Below are 25,798 nucleotides of genomic sequence, written 5' to 3'. Positions count from 1 at the left end.
GAAATGTCATCACAAGTTTAAATGTAGCTGCAGAAGCACAGATGTAAATAATCAATTCAATCCTATTTAGCTGCTTTAGTTTCAGGGTCCTGGTATTAGATGACAAGGTGGAGAAGAACTATTACATCAAGCCTAAATGTAATTTATTATTAAATGAATACTTTAGAGAGGAGAAAAGTAAATGGGGCTCGTCTTTAAAAACAGAGAATCAGATTGTGAAGTAAATCTTTAAAGCAAGGATGTTAACAAATACAAGTACAATGTCTAACTGTTTATCCAGTACTTTAAACTAACTGTTTAACTAGTACTTTAAACTAACTGACTGTTTATCCAGTAGCCTACTTTAAACTGTTTATCTAGTACATGGGTAAACATATGGCTCACGAGCCATATATGGCTCTTTCGATGACGCATATGGCTCGCAGAAAATTTTGAGGTGACATTTTTTAACATGATTAACAAGTAATAAATAATTATACTGTGTAATTTTAAAGTAAAAACATTTAGCAGCGGATTTGTTTTAAGTTCTCCCCTCTCTTTCCTCCGCTCTGTCTCTGACTGCACACCGCACACACTTACACACGTGTGTGTTTGTGTGTGTGCGTGTGCGTGCATTTGTGTGTAGGGGCCCTTCGCGAAACAGCAGAGGAGAAACTGCGCAAAGCAAGCAGTAGACCAGGGGTGTCAAACTCAATCACAGAGAGGGCCTATATTAAAGACTGGGACTACGTCGAGGGCCAAACACTGTCCACATTTATTGAACAGGATACACATATTGAATAAAGTGCAAAAAGATATGGAACATATTTAAGTCAACTGCAAACGGGTTGCTGATCAGTTAAATTTTCATTTCTGAGCTGCCAAGTCGGCAAATGCGCTCATTTCATCAGCAGAATGGGCAGTGTTTGGAAACACTTAGTGACCAAAGTTTCCTTCTGTATCAGAGTCTCCCACAGGCAGCTTGGCATCATACATGTCCGTGATCACACGGCCCTGAAGCTGCAGGTTTAACAGTGACATGCTTCGTTATGTCGCACAAACAGTCCGGCTCACATCGTTCCAGAGATCTGTGGTGTGTTTCCCTTTGCTTTCCAAAAACTTTAATTTCATTCACACATTTAAATACTTCCTCAAATGTCTTTTCCCGTGGTTGTGCCATGCATTGATTTAATTACCAAAACCGGCGGGCCAGTTATGACAGACATATGATATTTTCTCTCGGCCGGATATAATTGCCTTGAGTTTGACACCCGTGCAGTAAACACTGAAACGTGCACATAAATGAGATAAATAACATAAGCGTTTAGTTTATTTAATAAAAGAGCACCTGTTCAATGCAACACTGATACCGCTATTAGTACTCAGAGACGTGTTATTCTTAAAAAATGCACGCATAAAGTTACGTTCAAATGTATTAAATATATGGCTCTCAAGGAAATACATTAAAAAATATTTGGCTTTTATGGCTCTCCAAGCCAAAAAGGTTCCCAACCCCTGACTGTTTATCCAGTACTTTAAGATAGCTGACTGTTTATTCAGTACTTTAAGCTAAAGGCCCTATCACACATATCCGTATGGCAGAAACGTATGCCGGCGTATATGAAAATTTGTCAGAGTCCAAATACGTCCAACGGATCGGAAAAGTAAACGTATACAGATACGCATGTCTAACCTATTGATAGAGTATCACTTACTTATACAAAATGTATCAGACGAATACCCAACAAATGCATAATGTATTCTTCGTGTGCAATCACGTAACAAAACTGTGTAACGTGTGCGTGCGACGCCATGTTGGATGATATACAAATAAAAAATGGCGTCTAAAGCAAACAACTACAACAATACTCCGACTTCTTCGAAGTCTTCGAAGATTCAGAGAAAAAGTCCAAATTTGCGGCCTTGACCCGTACACGCTAAAGCCGTCTGATTATATTGAGGATTTAGATTCATTACCGCCGATTGAATATCCGGATATTGTGAACTATCTTGTGCTACAAACGTCGCGGGCAATCAACGCACAAATGAAGGCATACAAGAGCTTAGATGCTTATAATTTCTTTGTTTCTGGCTGGGTTGGTAGACTTCTTACCAAACCAGTGAAAGATAACAGGGTGCTCATCCATGCCCGTGTAAATCACTCTCAAAGAGCTCGAGATACACCGCTCAAGCCGTGGTATGTGAGTGAGAAGAGCGCCGATGTTATCCTCGCTAACGTAAACGTAAACATAGCTTTAGCATGAACTCTTACCAGATATAAAGTGGTCGGTGAATTATGCTTTTTCTTCTGTTAAATCCTCATGAGTTATGTTGCTAAACCACAAAATACGCTTACGGCGTACCTCTTTTGTGGATCGTTGTTTTTGATGATTGTAGGAAATCTAAAGAACCATTTCTCTGGGTCACGAGTAGCGTTATTACCACAATTATACACTGAGCACAAGGTTGCCATTTTCTTTCAATCTTAGACGTTTAAATACAAAGAAAATTACGAAGCGTTGCAGCAACTCACGCGTGAATGGCCGCCGTCTTGGTTGTATATACCATCCAACATGGCTGAATTCCGGGTTGGGAAATAAGCGTGACGTCACATGCACACGATCAATACAAAAATATGGCATATACAAAATATCGGCAATACGCTGGTTTACGTTGATAAGTAAGGCATAAGTAGTATTCGTTAAGAGCAGGCGGTGTGACACTGAGGTGCGTTGTTGAACGCTGATGTTTTGAGCATGTTCAAAATTACCGGACGTACCCAACGTGTGCTTCATAAGATATGCAGACGTTACGTTATGTTAGACATATGTGAATAAGGAATACCTACGTGAATATTTACCTACGTAAATATAGTGCGTAAATACCTATGTGAATATTTACCTACGTAAATATAATATGTAAATACGTACGTGAATACAGTACGTGAATATGGTAGAGGTACGTTAGATATAGGCTACGTCGGCTGACGGGGTTTGAATATAGTATATAGCGTGTGTAGCTCATCCTCACTTCTTCACAGCACGTCTTGATGAATACATGAACCCAGCATCAGAGAGCATGGAGGATGCTGAGAGGCTGCGAGAAGAGTATGTTCTAGCCGTTCTCCAGCATCAGCATGATGTGAACCAAATGGCACTTTTCCAGCTCCGTTGGTCAGACTCTCTGATATGTTTTGTATAAGTAAGTGATACGCTATCAATAGGTTAGACATGCGTGTAATAATTGGTTATGTATTCGTTATGTATACGTCAGCTACAACACCGCTGTGGAAAAGTTGGACGTATTTGGACTGTGACAAATTTTGAGCTACTTTTCATATACGCCGCCATATGTTTCTGCCATACGGAACTGTGTGACAGGGCCGTATGTCTGGCATGTTCGCCATATCGTCTGCGTCCTTCAAACGATGACAACTTACCCTTCATTTATATCAATTTATTGCCGATATTTCGTATACACCAGTTTACGTTTCTGCCTTAACTGTTTATCCAGTACTTTAAACTAAGTGACTGCTTATCCAGTACTTTAAGCTAACAGACCATTTATCCAGTACTTTAAACTAACTGACTGTTTATCCAGTACTTTAAGCTAACTGACCATTTATCCAGTACTTTAAGCTAACTGACCGTTTATCCAGTACTTTAAGCTAACTGACCGTTTATCCAGTACTTTAAGCTAACTGACCGTTTATCCAGTACTTTAAGCTAACTGACCGTTTATCCAGTACTTTAAGCTAACTGACCGTTTATCCAGTACTTTAAGGGTCATTCCAGAATTGGAGGACATTCCATGTCCCACATATAAAAAATCTAATAATCCATGCCCAAAAAGATAAACCATGCACTTGTGTTAAATATACTTGTCTTGAGACAAAATGTATAAAACAAAGTTGCAGAAAAAGTTATTTCAAAACATTATTTAAAATGTCAAACACCTTAAAAACACCCCTAAAATAGCATTTTTCTTTTGTCCCAGCTTCTTGGTGACCAACTTGCATGTCAAATATAACATTTAAAATAGTGTTTTTATTTACTTTTTTGATATTATTCTATTGATATATGGCTCCTGTAATGGTAAAATCAATTTGTTAAATCATAAACATATTTTAAATAATAGTAATTTTACACTGAACGTTTGTCCCACAACATGCGTGCAACCCTGTTACCAAATCCTTTTTAGCTTGGCAGGGGAAGTGAAAAAACTGTTTGTCACATGACACAGAGGAAATGGCATTAGCAAGTCATGTGCTACCACCATGGGTAGACCAAAGGTAAGTCCTCTCTTTTATTTTTAAAAATAGTGTGGCACTCACACAAACGTAACCCTGTTACTCACATTATGAGACTAAAACAAATTAATTTCAAATACATCTTTCTTTAGTTAAATATCTAAGTGTATCCATTCCTTGACAGTAGCATTACATTGTGCAGCTAGAATTAATTCCTGAGGTAAAAGCTAAAATTAGCATTGATTTGCAACCCTGTTACTATAATTAGAGTAACAGGGTTGCATTTCCTTCAGTTTACTCTATTATTTATAGTAAAATGTCATGTGTATGTATAATTTAGCATAATATAATGTTTTAAATGTATTACTGTATTTTCCATCTATCCATCGTCTACCTCTTATCCGGGGTCGGGTCACGGGGGCAGCAGCAGTAAGGAACCCCAAACCCCTATTCCGGGCCACATCCGCCAGCTCCGACTGGGGGATCCCGAGGCGTTCCCAGGCCAGTGAGGAGATATAATCTCTCCACCGAGTCCTGGGTCTTCCCCGGGGTCTCCTCCCAGCTGGACGTGCCTGGAACACCTCCCTAGGGAGGTGCCCAGATGGCATCCTTACTAGATGCCCGAACCACCTCAACTGGCTCTTTTCAACTCAAAGGAGCAGCGGCTCTACTCCGAGTCTCTCCTGGATGACTGAACTTCTCACCCTATCTCTAAGGGAGACGCCAGCCACCCGTCTGAGAAAACCCATGTTGGCCGCTTGTACCCGTGATCTCGTTCTTTCGGTCATGACCCAGCCTTCATGACCATAGGGGGTGGGACCATGAGGGTAGGAACGGAGATCGACGGCCCCTGCTTAACCTGTCTTGTGTCAGTCACTGTGTTGTATATCTTTAAGGTGTCAGTGGAGCTGATGACAGTATCCAGTCAGATCTGGAACACCTGGGCGCAGCACTCCTCAGGACATAAAAGGCCCAGCATCCGCGATGCTGCTCTCTCGCTCCCTGCCTGAGCCAGGAAACCCCGTTGTTTTGCTTTGTCTTTTATTTCATGATTTGCTTCACAACACCTTACAGCACATTATCCACACACATCAACATGCACATTACTGATCACTGATTATCACGTCTCATATTTTAATTTACTTCGCAATTTATGTTATTTTGTAAATAAATAGCTCATATATTTTGGCATTTCGTGTCCTTACCGTTTTTTTGTCATGGCCTAGAGCCTGGGTTGTGACACCCAGCCGTCATGACCATAGGTGAGGGTAGGAACGAAGATCGACCGGTAGATCGAGAGCTTTGCCTTCTGGCTCAGCTCTCTTTTCGTCACAATGGTGCGGTAAAGCGAATGCAATACCTTCCCCGCTGCTCCGATTCTCCGGCCGATCTCTCGCTCCATCGTCCCCTCACTCGTGAACAAGACCCCGAGGTACTTGAACTCCTTCACTTGGGGTAAGGGCTCATTTCCTACCCGGAGTAGGCAATCCACTGGTTTCCTGCTGAGAGCCATGGCCTCAGATTTTGAGGTGATGATCCTCATCCCAACCGCTTCACACTCGGCTGCGAACCGATCCAGTGACTGCTGAAGGTCACAGACCGATGATGCCATCAGGACCACATCATCTGCAAAGAGCAGCGATGAGATCCTCAGCCACATCCTCATGAGACTACACCTCGATATCCTGTTCATGAAAATCACAAACAGGATTGGTGATAAAGTGCAGCCCTGGGGGAGGCCAACATTCACTGGGAACGAGTCCGACTTACTGCCGAGTATCCGGACACAACTCTCGCTTTGGCCGTACAGGGATTGGATGGCCTTCAGAAGTGACCCCCTCACCCCATACTCCCGCAGCACCTCCCACAGTATCACCCGGGGGACCCGGTCATACGTCTTCTCCAGATCCACAAAACCCATGTAGACTGGTTGGGCGTAGTCCCAGGCCCCCTCCAGGATCCTTGCGAGAGTGAAGAGTTAGTCCGTTGTTCCACGACCAGGACGGAATCCGCATTGTTCCTCTTCAATCAGAGGTACGACTATCGGCTGAACCCTCCTTGCCAGTACCTTGGAGTAGACTTTACCAGGGAGGCTGAGAAGTGTGATACCCCTGTAGTTGGCACACACTCTCTGGTCCCCCTTTTTGAATAGGGGAACCACCACCCCGGTCTGCCACCCCCTAGGCACTGTCCCAGACTTCCACGCGATGTTGACGAGGCGTGTCCACCAAGACAGCCCCTCCACACCCAAAGCCTTCAGCATTTCTCGATGCATCTCATCAACCCCTGGGGCCTTTCCACTGTGGAGTTGTTTGACTACCTCAGTGACCTCCATGTTTTGTATTTGTCCAGTGTATATTTGATTATATCCAGTTTGTTGTTGTGTTGACATGTTTGTTATGTATCATTGATACTCTTCCTGTTAATCCTTCATTTGAAAATATATATAAAATATTATCAAACAACATTTCTGTGGTCCTGAGTATTTGTCACATTTATGTCATGATCTACAACCAAACTTAATGTAGCCATTCAACCCTGTTACTTTACGCAACCCTGTTACTCTAATTTCAACCCTATTACTATATAATTTTCTATTAAAATAATCTTAAATAATTTTCTCAGCTCACAAAAGTTTAAACTAATGTCCTTCTAATAGCTTGATTAATTATATGCATAATATATTTGAGCAAAAATTTCAAATTAAATACTGAAATTGGTAAAAAGAAACGTGAGACAATTGAAAAGTTGGGAAAGATCGATTTAAAAAGCTACTTAAATTAATATTAAACCAGTTTTATCCAAAACTACATATGTATTTAATATAAATGTGACTTTCTTTACTTAATAGTAAAGAGTTTTTTATTGAAGAATATTTTTAAAAATAAATGTTTCTGTTTACTGAGTATGTGTCACAGGGTTGCGCAAAACATGGCACACAACAAATAAAACATCTAATAAAAAGTGTACATTTGATTCCTTAGCTGGCCAAATCACTTTTTTTGATGGTTTATTATCTGCTTTTCCTAAATACATAACAAAAAAGAATAAAATGAAAGGTTAATTTTTCAAAAGTATTGATGTCTAAATTGTCCTCTGGAATTCTGGAATGACCCTCAAGCTAACTGACCGTTTATCCAGTACTTTAAACTAACTGTTTATCCAGTACTTTAAACTAACTGTTTATCCAGTACTTGAAACTAACTGACCGTTTATCCAGTACTTTAAACTGACTGTTTATCCAGTAGGGGAGAGTGGGGTAAAATGATCCGATTTTTACTTAAGTTGCCCTCAAGGAGTTCAATGAAAAACATCTACCCATATTTGAGGGTGTCTACAATCAGATTCAATTCTAAGAATGCATATTTGACAAAAGGGCCTGGAAAATATGACCATGAGAAAAAAAGTGTTCCAGTGGCTCAACTTGCCCCAGCATAGGGGTAAGATGATCCAAGTCAGAGGGTAAGTTGAACCATCTTGGGGTAAAATAAACATCTGACTTTTAAATTTAAATCTGATCATAATTTTAAAAAAGAATAGCCTTTTTTAAAATAGTATTTTAATTATACAAATGTTCCTCTTCCAAATAGCCTTATTTAAAAAAAAAAAAACTTAACCTAAACAACATAAACATAAGGTGTAATTTAAAAACATTTTATTGTTTGAAACATTTCTGTTAAATGAAACAAAAGGACAGCCAGCATAGCTTTGAGAAGCAAAGAAAAATTGTAACAAAATTATGTAATATAAGGAGTTCAAATCTGCTGGCATCAATTCTTGTATAATAAAATGTAATTATACATTTCGTTAAACAGTTCACAGTTTTGTGAGAACAAAGCATCAGTTAGAGATTTTAAGAACATTGCACAATGAAAAAGGAATATAAAATTTTCCACTCGTCAAGATTGCATGGAAATATGAGTTGTTGCTCTCTCCTGGCAGTTCCTCCAACCTTCTGGGGTTGAGGTAGCTTTTTCAGCACATCACTGCAAGGAAAACATCCCTCATCACTTTCCTCGAATGCAAAGGTGGTCGAATGCACACCCTACCTGCTAAACCCTTCTCTTTCCAGTTGTTAGGGATGTTGTGTCTTTCTGCCAGTTCTAATGCCAGCTCACAGCATTTCTTTGGAGTAAGGCCATGGAACTGCTCCGCTAGATATTTGATGTGGTCTGCAAGACCCTTCTCTACCTCCACTGTGAAGACCCTCTTTGCTTCTGCTGTTCCTGTGAACCCAACAGTTTTTACTCCCTTGACCTCCTTTTTTATCAACCTCCACAGAGTTGACCTGTCAATATTTCTGCCTTTTGCCACTGATCAGATGGATTTTCCACCCTTGACATCACTGGCTGCTCTCTCCATTTCTTCAAGGGGTGTTGAGTCCCAGTTGGTTTTACTCTTGTAGATTCTTGGCATGATAGCTTTTCTAAAAAATACAACAGTGAAATACAATGTAATGCTTCAGAGACATAACTTAGCTTCAGTACATTGTGGTAGGATAGGTTCAACCACTGGGTCAAATTTACCTCAAAGCATTTGGCTCACTTTGCCCCATAGCCACAATTTTGGAAAAAACTGCCTATCTTAACCGTCCAAGATAATCTTTAGCCCTAATGATTCACATGGTTGTATACGTTGGCGAATCACCAATCTATATAATAAACATTTTAAACTCTGGATAAATTTGCTATGACATAACAGTCATTATAGCTGACATGCCAAAAATGTACTTTGACATGCAAAAAAGTTGTTTTTGTGTAATACTTTTGAAAATACTTTTCACTTCTCCCTTGTGCTTCTCTTCATCACAGCCAGATAAATAATGGGTGCTTCCTGAATTTACCACAAACGTGTACAGTTTCCTAGAAACTGAGGGTGGGTCAATTTACCCACTCTCCCCTACTTTAAACTAACTGTTTATCCAGTACTTTAAACTAACTGACCGTTTATCCAGTACTTTAAACTAACTGACCTTTTATCCAGTACTTTAAGCTAACTGACCGTTTATCCAGTACTTTAAGTTAACTGACCGTTTATCCAGTACTTTAAGCTAACTGACTGTTTATCCAGTACTTTACTTTAAGCTAACTGACTGTTTATCCAGTACTTTACTTTAAGCTAACTGACCGTTTATCCAGTACTTTACTTTAAGCTAACTGACTGTTTATCCAGTACTTTACTTTAAGCTAACTGACTGTTTATCCAGTACTTTACTTTAAGCTAACTGACCGTTTATCCAGTGCTTTAAGCTAACTGTTTATCCAGTACTTTAAGCTAACTGTTTATCTAGTACTTCAAACTGACCGTTTATCCAGTACTTTACTTTAAGCTAACTGACCGTTTATCCAGTACTTTACTTTAAGCTAACTGACCGTTTATTCAGTACTTTAAGCTAACTGCGTTTATCCAGTACTTTAAACTGTTTATCCTGTACTTTACTTTAAGCTAACTGACCGTTTATCCAGTACTTTACTTTAAGCTAAATGTTTATGTAGTACTTCAAACTGACCGTTTATCCAGTACTTTAAGCTAACTGTTTATCCAGTATTTTAAGCTAGCAGACTGTTAATTGATTGTCTATTCATCAAATCTGTTTATTCCTTACAGTAGGATTGACTTTTACTGCTCTAAAGTGGATGAGAAGCTACATGTAACCTGACAGATAGGAGGCAGACAGTTGTCTTTAATGGCAGCCAACTACAAGCCAACTGTTCAACCATTTATCCATTTTAGCTATAACCATTGAAAATGTGGATCCAGTACTTTCAGCCAACTGTTCAGACTTCTCTGCTCACTTCTTCATTTTCATGCTCTCATCGCATTAGGTCTTTGGGTGGTCACAGAAATTAGTTGAGCTAGTCCACAATCTTTCCCTGTACTCCGCTGCAGAAGTGCTTGGTGGAAAACCTTTAACCCTAGTTGGCAAAAGTGGGAGAAATTGTGCGGGGAAATAAAGAAACAAGCGTAAAACCAAAGCAAAATGTTCAGTGTTTTATTTAAAAACTATAAACAGTCACCAAAGTAAATAAAGCCAATCTCTAACAGACTGTTAGGTCTATGTATAGTCACACATCCTACTGACACCGCAGAAATGAGGATGGTTGGGTCGCCCCGGTCAGATGCTAATACGACAGGCAGTCATAAATGTTACACAACACACGGTAGAGAGGACAGTCTGAGGACGTGAGCCGGAATGTGGCATGGTATTAAGAATGAAAAAATAGTACAATAAAACTCCACACTATATTAAGATAGAAAAAAGTAGTGAAGAAAATATCATACCTGCACATAAAGCAAAGAACACAGGAGAAAACCTGTATAAAAACTCCATGTATTTAAACCAATTTACAAATACAAAAAAATTTTGGTACGCGCACTGTGCCCGTACAATGACAAAATGCTTACAGTGGATAAATGTTACTTGTGTGTGTGCGTGTTGAGGGGAGGGTGTGTGAGGGAAGAGGAAGGGAAGAGAATACCTTCAATATTTTTTTTCTTCTACAAAATGACATGAGATATATTATTCCATACTCTTTCAGCCAGCAAAATGAGTTCTACAAGGTATTATACAAAAAATGTCACAGTTCCACAAAAAACTGTTTTACCCCCTCCCTAAGCTTTACAGCATCAGTACCTTTGCAGAATTATTTACAGGTTTTTAAGTACATTCATCCACTGCTGAGTATAGAATCACATTAGATACAAGTGACCAGGGATCATAAAAAAGCAAAAAAAAACAAACATAAAACATACTACTTTATTCAATTCTACCAAAGTAATGCTTCTATTACTCCACAGAGCAAGTTCTCCAGTGGCTGCATCGGCATGAAAGAGGATCTTCTTTATATATATTCACAACATATTTACAAGATTCTTTTTCATTAATTGTAATGGTATTCATTTCAATAATAAATAAGTGAAAATATATTGACTCAAGTAAGAAAACCAAGCTACCAAGTTTCTAAAGATTTTTTTTTTATCTGCGCCAGTTGCCAGCTGAATCATCCTCCACCCAACCCAGTGGGACGCCTCCGTCAGCCCCGCCCCCCTCCACGCCCATCCGTACTCTTCAGTCAAACGCCACTCACTCCAACGCACACATCAGTTCACGGGACGAAGAGAAAAATAAAATTAACAAAAGAAACTTAAACAAAATGTGCTCGTATTTGGGGTTTCGTTGGTGGAGTCCCTCAGGGAAGCAGTCTTAAAGCGCCCCCCCTGGTGGGCAGCTGGTGGAAGACCCCGTGGCAGTTTATTTTTTTGTGTGTGTGGATGGGAGAGGGCAGGGGTTTGAACACAGGTTGGCGAGGAAGGAGGTAAGGGATAAGAGGGGGTTGGCAGAAGGAGGGTCTATGTTCCAGTTCCTGCCCTCTGCTCCCCCTGCAGACCCGCTACGGCTCACAGGTGGCTTCCTCCTCTCGGCTCAGGAGGAGGACGGGGTGGCGGGGTTGTAGAGCTTGTCCTTTTGGAGTTAAGCCTGGAGCGAGCGCGTCAGTTCATAAAGGCATTTGGCGAGCGTGGTGGAAACCTCCATGTTACTTAGCGCGAGCACAGAGAGGTGCGTCTCATGCCTCTTTACCAACCTGAGACACAAGAGGAGACACAAACTAACGTTACTTCTTCCAAACACAGAAACATATTTCTCCAGTGACGCAGCTCCAATAAACAAACTGTCTGTAACATCTCCAGTCAGCAGCTCTTCTTCTCTCTGTACGGAGCAGACTGCACTGACTCACTATCAGCTCTAGAGGAACACGTGGTATTACATCCTGGTATTTCAATAGCGTTTGGAGGGAAAGATGATTTTTGCGTCATTATTCTCATTCTCATTTTCATTGAAATATATATTAAAGTGATAATGGTTAAATTGTTTAGTCTGTAGATTACGATGTGGAGGAAATTATTATAATTTGACTAACAAGTATTGCACCTCCTGTGATTTTGACTAGTCCATATTAGTTTAACCATTTTTAACATATCCAACTCAAATACACGTGAAAATATTAACTAAACAATAATAACTCATAACTTTAGAAGTGGTGACAACAGAAGGACAAAGTGTTGGCGGAGATGTAACCGCGGCCGGTCTGTTGGCAGAAGTTGTTCTCTCAGCTGCTCTGCTGTAGGAGGTGGGTATCGGTGAGAGCCACATGGTCTTAACTGGCCTCACCTTCTTAACCTCCACATCAACTCACAAGGCAGAAAGACACTTACATGCGACCGCAGTCAGAGTGCTTAGCGATGTTCTTTAACGTTAAGGCAGCAGTTAGTCGTATGTGTTTGGTCACTGGTCCCTCCTTCTCATCCTGGGGGAGGAAACACAAAATATATTAATGGTTCCACGTAAACATTTTCAGAAGTCTGTACAGTAGCACTATACTCTGCTATAATATGCAGAATGATGCAGGTTCTAAACCTGCAGAAATTATGTAACCGTCTGTACTAATGGAGAATTCTAACATTTAAGTCAATCCTGAGCCATGACGTGAAGCCAACCGCAGGAAAGCTTGAGCTTAAGTCCACCTCGGCCAACAGAGCTTTCATACAAGTCATTACAAAGTGTGTGAGTTTCAGGAATAATTCTGCAGAAGTGTTCAGCTTGTTCTACTCACAGTGAAGTCCCTGAAGACCAGGTTTCGAGAGCCTCTACGAAGAGCCATGAGAGCTGCGCTTGGATGATTCACGATTGCCTTCGGTGCTCGCGGTGTCGGAGTGCTGCCTGCCGCTGGAGGAGTCCTTCAGAAACACCAAGCACAACACATCCATGTCATTTGTCAAACAGAAATTGCAATGCAGTGTTTCTGATTTACACTACATTTAGTTTTAATTTCCACACACGGGACCCAAAATAAATCAGTCAATGCTTAAGAAGAGGACTTGAACAAGAACAGTGTTTTTCAGGCCTCCTGTATGTGAATGAATAAAGAAGGCGTATATACTGGGAAGTAGTCTGATTGGGACTTTGTGCCTGCTGCTCCTCTAGTTTGAGTCCAGCCAGCAGAGCCTCGCGAGAACAATGTTTATCCTGCAAGAGAAGAAAAGAGAAATCTTGTTTTACGTTATGATTTCATCCTGATGTGGTAATGCTTCTATAAAAGTGCAATAACAAAGACACTGTGCCGTAAAGAGAGAAAGTCTCACCTGTAGATGTGTGATCAAGGACAGTCTCTGCCGGGGGAAAGGTTCACACCCCTCCCACTGACAATGGCCTCCATATACACTTTTTCCACCGTGTTGCGTCGCTGCGTGGTAAAACACCTGAGATGGCGTTTCGAACCACCTGAAGAAGAAACCAGAAGTAATCAGCAGACGCTCGAGTCAGTGGAGTAGAATGACAGCTGCCCGAGACACGCACCGTTTACAGGACTGCCACAGACACTTAAAGTTGTGCCCGGCTTTCCTGCTCTGCTCTGGGGCCGCTGCAGGGCTGTGCTGTGCTGAGCTGTGGTTACCTCCTGGAGCAGCCTGGGATACAGGCGCCGTTACCGCAGGCTGAAAAAATATGAATTAACATCAAATCAATGCAGTGATGACGCCCACGCCATATATTAGATATGTGAAGCAGATATTCAGTAACTGGACGGCTGGATATGGAAGTGGTGAGTGTTGGCGGAGATGTAACCGCGGCCAGTCTGTTGGCAGAAGTTGTTCTCTCAGCTGCTCTGCTGTAGGAGGTGGGTATCGGTGAGAGCCACACTGGTCTTAACTGGCCTCACCTTCTTAACCTCCACATCAACTCACAAGTCAAATCAGTGCATTTAATTGCTGTTCAGTTTCATTTTAGGAAACATTTCACGCTTTTTTCGCAGACAAATTTAGTGTTGCATACTAAACTGTAATCTCAGTTTAAAGCCGTGAACAAACATTATCCTGCTCAACCTGCAGACTCGACAGTAAACACATTCAATCAGCCCTGAACTAAATCTTTCCTCTTCCTTGGAACTCCTACACAGTCTTTGGAGGCATCTCACACGAGAAATAAAAGATCTTAAGGATTTTCACTCCCACAAACTAAAATTAAAGTATTTTATTGCTGTATTCTCAACATTGAAATGCACTTTTTGCTCATTTTCAGGTTCATACTTGTGTTTTGAGTTTCTACTAGATCATGTTTACATACTTAAACTTAAGTTGTTGTTCTCATACTGTCTGAATCTAACAGCAACATATTGCAGAAGAGACAAACTGCACTTTATCAAATGGTCACTTGAGGCTCCAAAATGAGTCGATCTCCGTAGACCCCCCCCCCCCCCCCCCCCCCGTGTTAAAATAAACACTTTACAGCCTGGACAGCTACTTTCCCCCTTCATGACAACTGAACTGTCATTTTTATACAACTCATCTGATTTCATTATATTAAGGCTGAAAGTTGCGCATCGTTACGTGTGTGGCTGTGACAGGTGGGGCCGTCTCCATGTTTTCACATAAAACTAAATGGGTCGTCTTATTTCAGTTTGTGGGTTGGTAGAACGCCCCACACACACCCACATGAAAGCACTGAAAAAGTGGGTTTTTTATAATGTGCCCCTCAGAGATTGTGAAGGGAACATATAATATGTTCTAGTGAAAGTAAATAAATCTGTTTACAATGAATATACCACAGGATACCAGTCACATACAGCTGGTCAATTATAATACAGTGAGGAAAACAGTGACAGACACAGTGACAGACACAGCGACAGACACAGCGACAGACACAGCGACAGACACAGCGACAGACACAGCGACAGCGACAGACACAGTGACAGACACAGCGACAGACACAGACTCAGTGACAGACACAGCGACAGACACAGCGACAGACACAGCGACAGACTCAGCGACAGACACAGACACAGCGACAGACACAGCGACAGACACAGCGACAGACCTGCTAGCAGACATGAGGAATGTGTTTTAGTGAGAGACTCACCGTGGAGCCAGCCGTCACAGTGGGCGAGCAGTTCCTCTGCTGAGCGGCGTTCTCTATTGCTACTTTGGCTACTGTGCTTGGGTCTGTTCCAGCTGGCACCGCCACCATGGTGGCACTGCTGCCGGCGTTGTTGGGGTCACTGATGGTGATGATACGCACGCCCACTTTATTGGGGATCCCCGAGGATGCTGCCGCTGCACTGCGGTCCTCGCTTTCGGCCGGTCTCTTCAGACCTCGAGCCTCTGAAGCCACGCCATTTGCAGGAGAGGCAGCGAGACTCTGGGAGGTAACAGTAACAGTGGGGGGGAGGGGGGAGTTGGGGAGCAGTTGCTGTCTAAGCACAGGCACAGCAAAGCCTGGCCCCAGAGGTCCGTTGGTAAATTCCGAGGGAGGCCTGTTGCCTACTGCCTGGGGTCCGTTAGCCAGGCGCTCAGCCTGCTGGGCTTTGGCAGTGTCCTGCTGGGGGGGAGGACTAGGAAGAGGGGGGACTGACCCGTGACTCTTCTCAGAGGGGCCCACCTCCCCGTTTCCCACGTACTGTTTGGAAGCAATGTGATTTGGAATGTTTTTGTTTAAGTTGCCACCACTGTCTACCCGATCAAAGTCACACACCCCGTTGACTAGAGTCTTTTTGGGGTCGGGGTTTCCCTCCAGAGGGTTCAGGCTGAGGGAGAGGGCCTGCTTCCCATTAGCAGGGTGGGCCTCCATAGCCGGGCCATTGAGCGCCCCCTGGCTGTTCCCTGAGTGGTATGGAGGTAGATTAGACTCCACGCACTTCCGACCATTTAGCAGCTTGGCACCTCCGGCGACATTGCCGTTACTGGTTTTGCCGTTGGAGTCTCCTTCTCCCAAAGATGAGTTCTCCATCACCTCTATCTTTCTCTCATGGATGTGCAGCCCCGTGGCGTCCTTAGCCTCCTCCTCCTTTTGACAAATGATCTTGTCTCCTCTGAGGGGGGCTGGCAGTGGTGGAGCTGCTGGAGCATGGTGGGGCACTGTGGCAGTAGAGGATGGAGGGGGGGGAACAGCCGGAGCCACAGCGCCTTGGCTGACAGCAACAGGAGAGGTGGTGAAGCCAGTGTTGGGGACCACGGTGAATGTGACTTGCCCAGCTGACGTGGGTCCCTGGATGATGGTCGCTGCCCCTGAGCTACTGGTGGAAATGAGCTGGCCTGGTAGGAGCTGACCAGGAACCAACTGGACATTGAGCTGCTGAGAAGAGGGGTTCTGGCTGCTGTAGCTCGTCTGGTATATGACCTGTGGACTGGGGGCTATCGTGCTGTTGGGAGGGGGCACCTGTGGAGCGGGTAGGATGAGCTTTCCTCCCGGAGTAGAAGGCCCTCGCTTTGGAAGCAATAGCTGTTTGATCAAGCTTGACTCAGTGGAGGTAGGCTGAGAGGGGGGGGTCTGGGAGATAATTTGAAGCTGATGCTGCTGCTGATGTCGTTTCATGGACAGTGAGTGGCTGACGGTTAGATTGGGTTGGACCTGGGTACTGGAGAGAGAAGCCAGAGGCGGGCAGGGGTTGGAAGCTCCGGGCTGCCCTGCTAGCTGGATAGTCTGGGGGCCGGGAACAGTGGAGGGGTTGGTGAGAACGATCTGGTGTATGGCGGGGGTGTAGGCCGGGTTCTGCTGGGGGTTGGGACCGACGATGACGACACTCTGCGGCTGCTGCTGCTGGTTGGGAGTGACTATCGTGGCTGCTGGTCCACCCGACCCAGGTGCTGGTTTGGGGGCGATATTCTGAAATGTAACGCGTGACCCCTGGGAGTTGGGCACACTGCCGCTACTCGACGCCTGACCGCCCCCCGCCTGGATGGAAGAACAGGGTGTCGAAGTCACGGCAACACACTGAGGCTCCACCTGTGGAGGGCACACACCCTGCACCCTGGCGGTGAGGATGTGGCCCTGTGGTACCTGCTGAAAGAGCGTGACCGGCGTCCCTGTGGGGAGCATGGGTGAGTGTTGCTGAGCTGCAGGGTTCTGGGGGCTGTGGTTCTGGTTGGCTGCTGCAGACGTCGGAATCTGGACCATTGGACCAGGCCGGACCTGCTGCACTGCTGCCAGAGGATTTATTGGTACTGGCGGAGACACCGGGTGACGGGAAACAGTCGGGTGGCTTGCATGAGGAAGCTTCCTGTGCAGTCAAGGCCATAGATGGGGCAACAGTAACGGTGCCGAGGTTGGGGTTCAGGACCCGGACAAACTGGGGTCCAAGACTAGGAGGCCCGAGAGGTAAGCCTGGTCACACATTAACACACAAACACAACTGTTCATATCCAAGAAGCTACTCAAGTCAACTTAACTAGTTTTTCAGTTTACAGAGACTCTTTAATCTTTTTGTTATCATGTTTAATGTCCTTTAACTTCAGGATTTTTCAACCTGGACCCTATTTTCCTATGTGTTTGTGTCCAAATGACTCATTTCTTTAATTGGTCCAGTACTGGGAGAGGCAGCGATGTAGTCACTGCTCAATGTGCGTCAACTGAAATGGTTTCTTTTGCACAGGCTCAGATTGTAAGTGTTAGGCAACATTATGGAAAGAGAAATAAAACATTTTTTTTTACCCTTTCACTTGATCCGCTCTGTTTGTTATTGTGTCTAACCAAGTCTCGCTCAAGGAGAAGTCTCCTTCTGAAATCTCGCGACAGGTTTAGGCCTCCTGCACATTGTGGGAACCAGCTAAACATTCAGCCTTGCATGTGAAACCTTTCAGATAACACTGAGCTACGCTTTCTGTACTCAAACGCTGACTTACGTTTCCACCGCCATCTTCAACAAACAGTCACATGACTGATGACAAACAGAGCGGATCAAATGAAAAGGTAAAGAAAAAGGTTTAATTTCTCTCTAGCCGTGTAGAGTCTCACTCAATACTGAACCAATTTAAATAAATGTCCCCATTGCTCTCTCACACACAAAGACATGGAAGATACACTTTCTACACATTTTCATTCCCGTATCATCATTAACACGATTCTGCTGGTTGTACCTGTAGGCGTGGCCTGAGGGTCTCCAGGAGACATGTGTCGGGCTGCTGGAGGTGTTGCAGCTGCTGCCGGACTCTGCTGCTGAGGCTGCTGGTAGTACAGCTGGATGGGCAGGGCCATGGACCTGCGCCTCAGCCCCACCAGGAGAATCTGAACCTGACCGTTGACCTTGGGCTCCTCTTGTCGCCGCATCGTGTGGTTAGGAAACACTGTCCTGTGGTGACAGGAGGAAACACAGGGATGAAGACAAATATATATATTCTGAAATGGTTTGATTATGCAAATGAGACTCATAGTAAATGTGTGTTTATCTGCTACATTTCCAGATAGAAATGTGAAGTCTGGATGAAGCAGGTTCAAAGTGTTTGATGTTGTTCACATATTGTCGTCAAATGTTTGTACAGAGGGGATTCTGGATCTCTCTTTGTATCACTCCATAAATCACTAAATCCTGTCAACACACAGAACTTTGTGCATTTCCTGCATGTAGTTAGTGTAGCATGTGTAAACATCAGCTCTGAATGACATGTGAACAAAGCCCTCTGTACAAAGCTTCAGAATAGAGAGAAGAATGAAAGTGTAAAGTTTGGTGTATGTAAGTGCTACTGAAGTGGAGATTTCTGGTGAAGAGTCTGAGAAAAACCTCCTTTAGAGAAAACCTCCTTTAAAGATATGTATTGTACAGGTGAATAGGGTCAAACATGTAACTAACAGATATCAGCATGAAACTTCCCCACTTCATTATTCACATTAACACAATTACTTTTTATATTACAAGTGTTCTGACATGTTTAAATATGTAAATGAGGCATTATGTAACTGTTGGTGAGTTTAGGAGAAATCTACACACGCACAAAGTTAGAAACACAAACTCTGATGTTTTCTTTACACTCGTCTGACAGAAGATGAGTTCTGGAAGATAAATATTGACCAGTGCATGAATAAACAGGATTTTGTCTGCAGTGTCTCAGTTTAAAACTCATAACGGATAAACTTTATTAGCGCTGTGACTGCTGAGGAGCACACAGAGCAAACAGACAGCAGTGCTCTCTGCTGGTGGGACTAAGGCAGTGGACTTTAACTTTATACACAGACAGTACTTCTGCAACTGTCAAAGTGTCTCTGTACGTGTCCCCTGCACATAAATAAAAGAAGCAGGACTAACCGCAGACATTTGAGGAAGCCTGTGGAGTTCAAGATGTTGCTTCGTCCCATTTTACTGCACGTGGCCAAGTACTCTGAGTACATATCTGATCGAGACACAGAGCCCTCAGAGTTCGTCTCAAAGTGAGCGTTGAGCCTGGAGGAGAAACAAATCAGACAGAGGGGTTACTATACAAGCAACAGACAGACAAGGAAAGTCCTCACACAAGACATCTGACTGCATTTGTCTTATTTTAAAATATTCACATTCATAAATCTTACCACTGCAGTGTGAACTTCTCCCCGTCCAGTTCCACAATACCAGGCGGGGGTTGAGTGGACTGAACTGCGACCCTCGTTACTGAGAAGACAAAAGAAAAGTTAATGCTTCCGGAGAAACGCCAATATTTTACTCAAGTAAAGGTTTTAACAGCACAGTGTATAAATACTCTTACAAGTAAAAGTACACAAGTATTTACATAAAAAAAGTAAAAGTACTAATCCTGCACGGCCCATTTCAGAATAATATTATACGACTAATTATTGATGCATTAATGTGTTCACCACTTTAATGTTGCAGCTGGTGATAATTAAAATAAATGATAAATCATAGGTAGTTTGTGAATTTCACTCAAAAATCAATAAGTTTTATCTCAACTTACAATAATACCTGATCAATCATTTGTTCATTAATTGCATTCGATTAATCTTTAAAGTATCCAAAGTTATCAAATATATGTAGTGGAGTAAAAAGAACAATATTTGCCTCTTATTATAGTGGAGAAGTATACAGTAGCAAGGAACAGAAATACTCAAGTTAAGTACAAGTACCTTGAATGTGTACTGAGGTTTAGTACTTGTAAATGTACTTAGTTACCGTCCACACTGAAGCTTCTGTAGAACTAATTAAAGTATTTATCAATAAACTCAACGTGTGTAGCAGTGACCAGGCTGTCCGCTAGAGGGCAGCACTATCTCTCTCACACACTCACACACTCACACACACAGGGAGAGAGTCGGACACAGACCTCGTGTTCATCGTGTTTTAAATTGACTGACCAACAATCTCTGATTTGATCTGTTGCTGGGTTCGTGGTGCTGAAGCTGCTCTGCAGTGTTGTTGGTTCAGTTTGTTGCTGCAGTATAACATTAACCTCACATTTGTTGCTGCGTTTCGCCTTGTGGTCCTTTGTTTTATTTACGTGGCCTTCATTTTATTTGCAGTCAGAATAAACTAAAGGTATTTATGTTATTTGATTTGGTAAAACTCAAGTCAAGGTCAAGTTTCACAAATCTTTAGGATAGTGAAGATACAGTTTATTACACACGTCCATGCATAAAGCTTGATTGCCTTTAACCAAAGCTGAAAGTCGGCATTGAAACTCTCTTAAAAATGCCAAAACTGTTGGCGGTTAAATCAACTAGCAACACTAAATGCATCTTTTCACTTGTGATTTTGCAGTTTGTCTTGCAGGAGGCAGAAACATCCAGACACTCACCAGGCGCTGCTGCTCCCTGCACGGCTGCAGGTACCTGCTCTACCAGCTGTGGTCGAACCTCGGCGGCCTGGTCAGCGCTGGCCTGATGCTCGATCAGCCGCACTGCTGTTAGGGCGTCGGGTCCAAACGTATGAAGGTCAACCGATACGAGCCGCACTAACAGGTCTGAGAAAGAAGACGATACACAAGGATCAGCACTGAGGAGCCGAAACAAGACGTCATATTTATCACTAACACTTCGTTCCTGCAGCGAAAACTAACCAGAGCCATTAACATCTCAAAAGGTAGAAGGAAAGAAACATATTTAAAACTAAAACAAAGCGTGACAGTAGAGGACTCAGTACCTATGCTGTGGTCAACGGAGGAGATCTTGCTGCAGGGAATCTCTCCGAGCTGGGCCAGCAGGTAAAGCACCTCCAGAGAGGCCATGAGGAGCATGAGGTCAGGCAGGGTGAGGAGCATCATTACCTCCCTGTACGAGTCCTGGTCCACGTACTCACAGATGAGCACGCCGTTGTCCTCTGCCTTGCTGAGGTTGCCCAGGATTTCCATGGCTTAAAAGGGACGCACACAGAAACACACGTTTACCTTCAGACGCTTCATACGGACGCCAACAAGTCGCCGCAGCAGCCGGCCAGCACTCACCTCTCATTTTGAGAAACCGGTCCCTGGACATCAAACATTTGGTGACGGTGTGAAAGATCAGATGAGTCGTCCGAAAGTCAACGGGATCCAGCTGGAGCTACAGTTCCCACCATGCAGCAAGAAGCAGATATTAAAACACTGAACAGTAATCCCATCATGACATTAGCCATGTATTCTCGGTCACAATATATAGGACACCAAAAAATACTATTATTATTTACATACATTATATACACAGATAACAAGGCTCTGCAGTATCATATCTGAAGATTGTGCTCACTGCCCTAAACCCAACCATCCAATTAATGGCATCAAAGGCTTAACTGATTGGATCAGGGACCATATGCAGCGTCGTTTCTAAAAATAGATGCGGGCTCATCTACATGCATCTCATAACAATAATTGTGATATTAAAATTGAGGCAAGCTCATGTAATGTATTCACTGTCAGACACTTTCTCAACGTTGGCTTTGGAACAGAAGGTTTGAGTTCAACGTACGTCTGTAGAAAATGTGACGTTCAGCTTCAAATAAATGTGGAAAACTTGAAAACCAGACGTGTTTGGAAGACACACGATGTGAAAACCTAAAGTCCGTTTGTGTTATCAGAGCACCGATCTGTCCCAAGTTAACTGAGCAGGAAGCGATTATTTGAATCAATAAATTCATCTGATGTTCACAACATCACAACATCTGATCAGCACAAGCTGAAGCTAAGAACAGTTGATCCATTATTTACACTTCTGCTCTGGAACAAGATCCTCCGAACTCCTCCAACACCAGCCGCCTGATTCTTCCCATGTGGAACTCGACGGACCGGCAGCGTCTCGTTACTGATGCCGTGTCATGATTGGACCGTCGCTGAACGGGGGAGGGGCAACTAAAGACCCCTGAGCAGTGCAACAGACTACAAGGTTTCCTCTTTTCTTCAGATGAAACTGATATCATTCATAAACTGAACTGGCTGTTTGAGAAGAAATGATGAAGATGCTCGATCGCAGCTCGTCAGGCTACAACTCTTTTGCTGCTCGATAAAAAGGAAAATATTTTCCATGACAGAGAAGTCTGTCAGGACATCAGAGGAAACGTTTTATCACAAACAGCTTGTGGTTGTTTATCAAACAACCACAAGCTGGAAATGAGCGAGAAACACCTGAAAGAAACAACGTCAGTCGTATGAAAATATTACGGAAACGATTACGTTGCTTCGTCGTCATCTGGTGAACGTTCCTGTATTCAGTAGTTTTTATATTTGTTTCACGTTAAACTACATTTATAAACAAAAACTACAGAACTAACGCACCATCAGTTTAAAACGTTAACATTTTTAAAGTCGTGCTCGTTATATTTGGCAAAATGTTTATAGTTTTGACCCGACTAACCTCGGCAGCCACGTTGCCCAACGTGTCAAGTCCGAGCTGTCGGAGTGAGATGAGGTTACAGTGGGCACAGAGCAAAAGGAAGCGCAGGCACGTTCGGTTGGCCGCCAGCAGCTTGACATTGGCCTCCTCGAATGAGAGGTTCCGCAGGATTACGGCGATCTGCAGCACCCGCTGGGCCTCCATGTCACTGATACCAGAGTTCCGCGGCGGGTGGAAGAGGCTCTGCCAGCGCTCCTCACACGATGTACGATCTGCAGAGACAACAGCAGGAACTTTATCCATCCTGTTCATCATGGAACGGCAGGTGTAACATTGGTCTAAGGGGCGCCTCCTCGGGTTTTTGATCTTGTGGTTCCACCGTTTTATTGCATGTGAACTTTTGTTAAACATCTTTTAAAAGGGAACGTGAAACACGACAGCTGGTACCAAGGAGACAGACAGACGGCTTAAAACACAAGAAACACACACATGTGCAATAAAGTGTCAATAAATATACAGGAGTGTAGTAGTTTATGTCTTTCTGTACCAGGCACCATGTTTACCTTGTGCTGGGCTGTTCTTGTCCCAGATCAGCTCCCTGACTTCAACGTCCTCCACCACCTCCTTCCAGAACTGCAGGAGAACAGCAGCTGTTAGCAGAGCATTTCAACAGATAATAATAATAATAATAATAATAATAATAATAATAATAATAATAATAATAATCAATAGTGCGTTCATGTTCAACAGACCTGAACTAGCTTGACTACCAGTTAAAAATAATCAAAATCGATGCAGCAGAACGAGAGACATTGCCGTCTTTATTCCACTTCTTCCTACATTACCCAGGATGCAACGCCTGCTCAGAGATTCAGGTGTTAAGCTAGTAGCAGCTAAAGTGTCCTTCAGCAGAGAGGAGCTACAAATGTCCCGTAAACTCCTCCAACAGCTCCCTATTTAATATTTATATAAAACGTCCAAATAACGAGACATGTTTAGCAACTACAAGACAACTTGTAGAAGAAATAATAAATATCTTCTACTTCACCCTGACAAAGTCCCGGGAGGTTTTTTCCTTCCAGTCCGTCCCGAACACCCCGGAGAAGCTGCCGAGTGCTGCGAAGGCAGAGAGGAAATGTTAGAGTTCAGTGTCATCGGTCTACAGAGAGAAGCAGCAGCACACTGGGGAAGTATTTAAAGAGTCTCATGAATAATAATAATAATAATAATAATAATCTTCTGTATGGTTGCACAATGCGAGTGAGGTTGGGAACGTACAGTCATCGAAGACGCCGGCGTGGGCCAGCAGCAACGTGACCAGTTTGGGGTCCTTGTCCAGCTGCATGGCGTGCTTGCTCTCGTTGGAAAGCAGAGTGCAAACATTAACAGCAAAGTCCACTTCGTTGGGGAGGCCCGACAGGAGAGACAGCACCAGTTTGTTGTAGTCACACGGAGGAACGAAATCCGAAGATAGTCCATAGCTTTGGCGGAGATAGTCTGGAAGAAGAGAGGAAACATGTCTCAGGTCACTTTACATCTTCATACATGATCGAGGTGCTTTCCTACAGGGCTCTAATGGTGGACACCCTCCACTGGCACAGTACCTAAATAAACGGCTGCTGAATCACATTTTTTAACACTATTTTCCAAAGAAGATATTTGCACATTCATCATCTCAGCTGCAGGTGTGTTGGAGTCTCACCGTGCTCCGTCAGCATCACAACAGGGGAACACATTGAAGAAGCAAAAGGTCAACGCAAATGTCTTTAATGTAAACTGTGTTAGTTAAATATAAACCCGCCACGTCTCTGGAGGAGATGCAGAGTAGAATCGGAGCAAACAACTCTAGTTTGGGTTTAAAGTCATCATGGCAACCAAACACTATTTATTAACTTACATGTTTTAAAATGTGTTAAAAGGAGTCGGTATAATAAGATTAAGCTTCAGCCTAAACCTTCACAGTCCATGTTTTGCTTTGTTTGAGGAAAGCTCTCCTGCTGCATGTGGATATACGGACTGTGACTACAGCGATAGAGTTTCCCCCCTCTGCTCCCTCGACACACCTTCAGCCAGTTAAACTCAGATTTATGTTTTCTTTACCCGAGTTTAAGCAAACCTAATGGGGCATTAAGCTGTTTAGTGAAAGCCGTCTTTAGTTCAAATTAGTTTGAAGAGTCGTGTTTGACTTTCACTTAGTGCCGTCTTTGCCTCGACATCCATCACAAGCTTTTTATAATGACTTCTAACCCCGACCAGTGAAGATCCCCGTGTGGGGAAAGTTATTCAACAGCTCTCGATGACAGAAGCTCCCGTCTGTAAAGTGTCTCCTCCCTTTCTATGGCTGGATTTTCTGCCGTCAATAATTTGTCTGCATAGGAGTCATTTTTCCATACAGTGGATATTTCAATTTGGTGCAGGATCTTTGTAGATTGCTGCCTCTGGAAACCAATCATAAAGCAGAGGAGTCCTGCTGAGGGAATTTGATTTCCATGCTGAAAAGGTTTGTGCAGCCGAGTTGCTCCATTCAGAAGCTGCCTGTGTCTGCAGCGAGCCGGCGCTGAGCAGAGGACGCTGCATGAGCAGAACGACGGCCGACACACGAAGACAACAGGGACGCTTCACAGACCAACTGTCGAATACTTTACCATCATTGAGCCAACAGAGCACGATCCCAGCCTGGCTGTCTGACTGCATTACAGTTAGATTCAGAGCCGGGGGGGGGGGCGCAGAGTTCACTTATGAACTGTAATGGAGCTACACCAAAAAAATATTGGCTTACTGCAAGTGTATCGATGTCAGAAGTGAGACAATGTAGTAAAGCAATGACAAACTATGTTTCAGCTCTATGGTCCCTGAGGACAAGATCTGCAGCTGCTCCACGACAGCCACGACGAAGAGCATTCATCACTTCATCAAGAGAAACTATTCTGATGATTGACGGTTTGTTTTGTTTCCAGCTTCTCAAATGTGAGGATTTGGTTATTTTTGTTTACAACAGTAAGCTGAAGCCCATTGGCTTT

The 25,798-nt window shown here is 43.3% G+C and overlaps 2 protein-coding genes across 4 annotated transcripts in view; both read right to left on the bottom strand.

Moving 5' to 3' along the window:
- The window catches only part of scaf11 (SR-related CTD-associated factor 11), a 16,582-nt gene extending 14,021 nt beyond the window's left edge, over positions 1–2,561 (bottom strand). For all 3 annotated transcript variants that reach the window (XM_029462087.1, XM_029462090.1, XM_029462088.1), the window contains exon 1: positions 2,513–2,561. In XM_029462087.1, the coding sequence (XP_029317947.1) occupies positions 2,513–2,547 (35 nt within the window). In that variant the 5' untranslated portion in view covers positions 2,548–2,561. The remainder of the gene's footprint in view (positions 1–2,512) is intronic.
- Positions 2,562–10,204: 7,643 nt separating this feature from the next.
- The window catches only part of arid2 (AT-rich interactive domain 2), a 28,287-nt gene continuing 12,693 nt past the window's right edge, over positions 10,205–25,798 (bottom strand). The window contains 18 exon segments of the mRNA XM_029461895.1: positions 10,205–11,811; positions 12,443–12,534; positions 12,841–12,964; positions 13,168–13,253; positions 13,370–13,508; positions 13,584–13,720; positions 15,141–17,270; positions 17,272–17,381; positions 18,134–18,345; positions 19,297–19,431; positions 19,557–19,635; positions 20,774–20,938; positions 21,118–21,327; positions 21,419–21,515; positions 22,800–23,050; positions 23,342–23,411; positions 23,827–23,894; positions 24,057–24,275. Coding sequence (XP_029317755.1) covers positions 11,700–11,811; positions 12,443–12,534; positions 12,841–12,964; positions 13,168–13,253; positions 13,370–13,508; positions 13,584–13,720; positions 15,141–17,270; positions 17,272–17,381; positions 18,134–18,345; positions 19,297–19,431; positions 19,557–19,635; positions 20,774–20,938; positions 21,118–21,327; positions 21,419–21,515; positions 22,800–23,050; positions 23,342–23,411; positions 23,827–23,894; positions 24,057–24,275 — 4,436 coding nt within the window. The 3' untranslated portion in view covers positions 10,205–11,699.

This window comes from Cottoperca gobio, chromosome 23 (genome assembly GCF_900634415.1).
Source record: "Cottoperca gobio chromosome 23, fCotGob3.1, whole genome shotgun sequence".
Lineage (NCBI taxonomy): Eukaryota > Metazoa > Chordata > Actinopteri > Perciformes > Bovichtidae > Cottoperca > Cottoperca gobio.
This window is presented reverse-complemented; position numbering and strand designations above follow the sequence as displayed.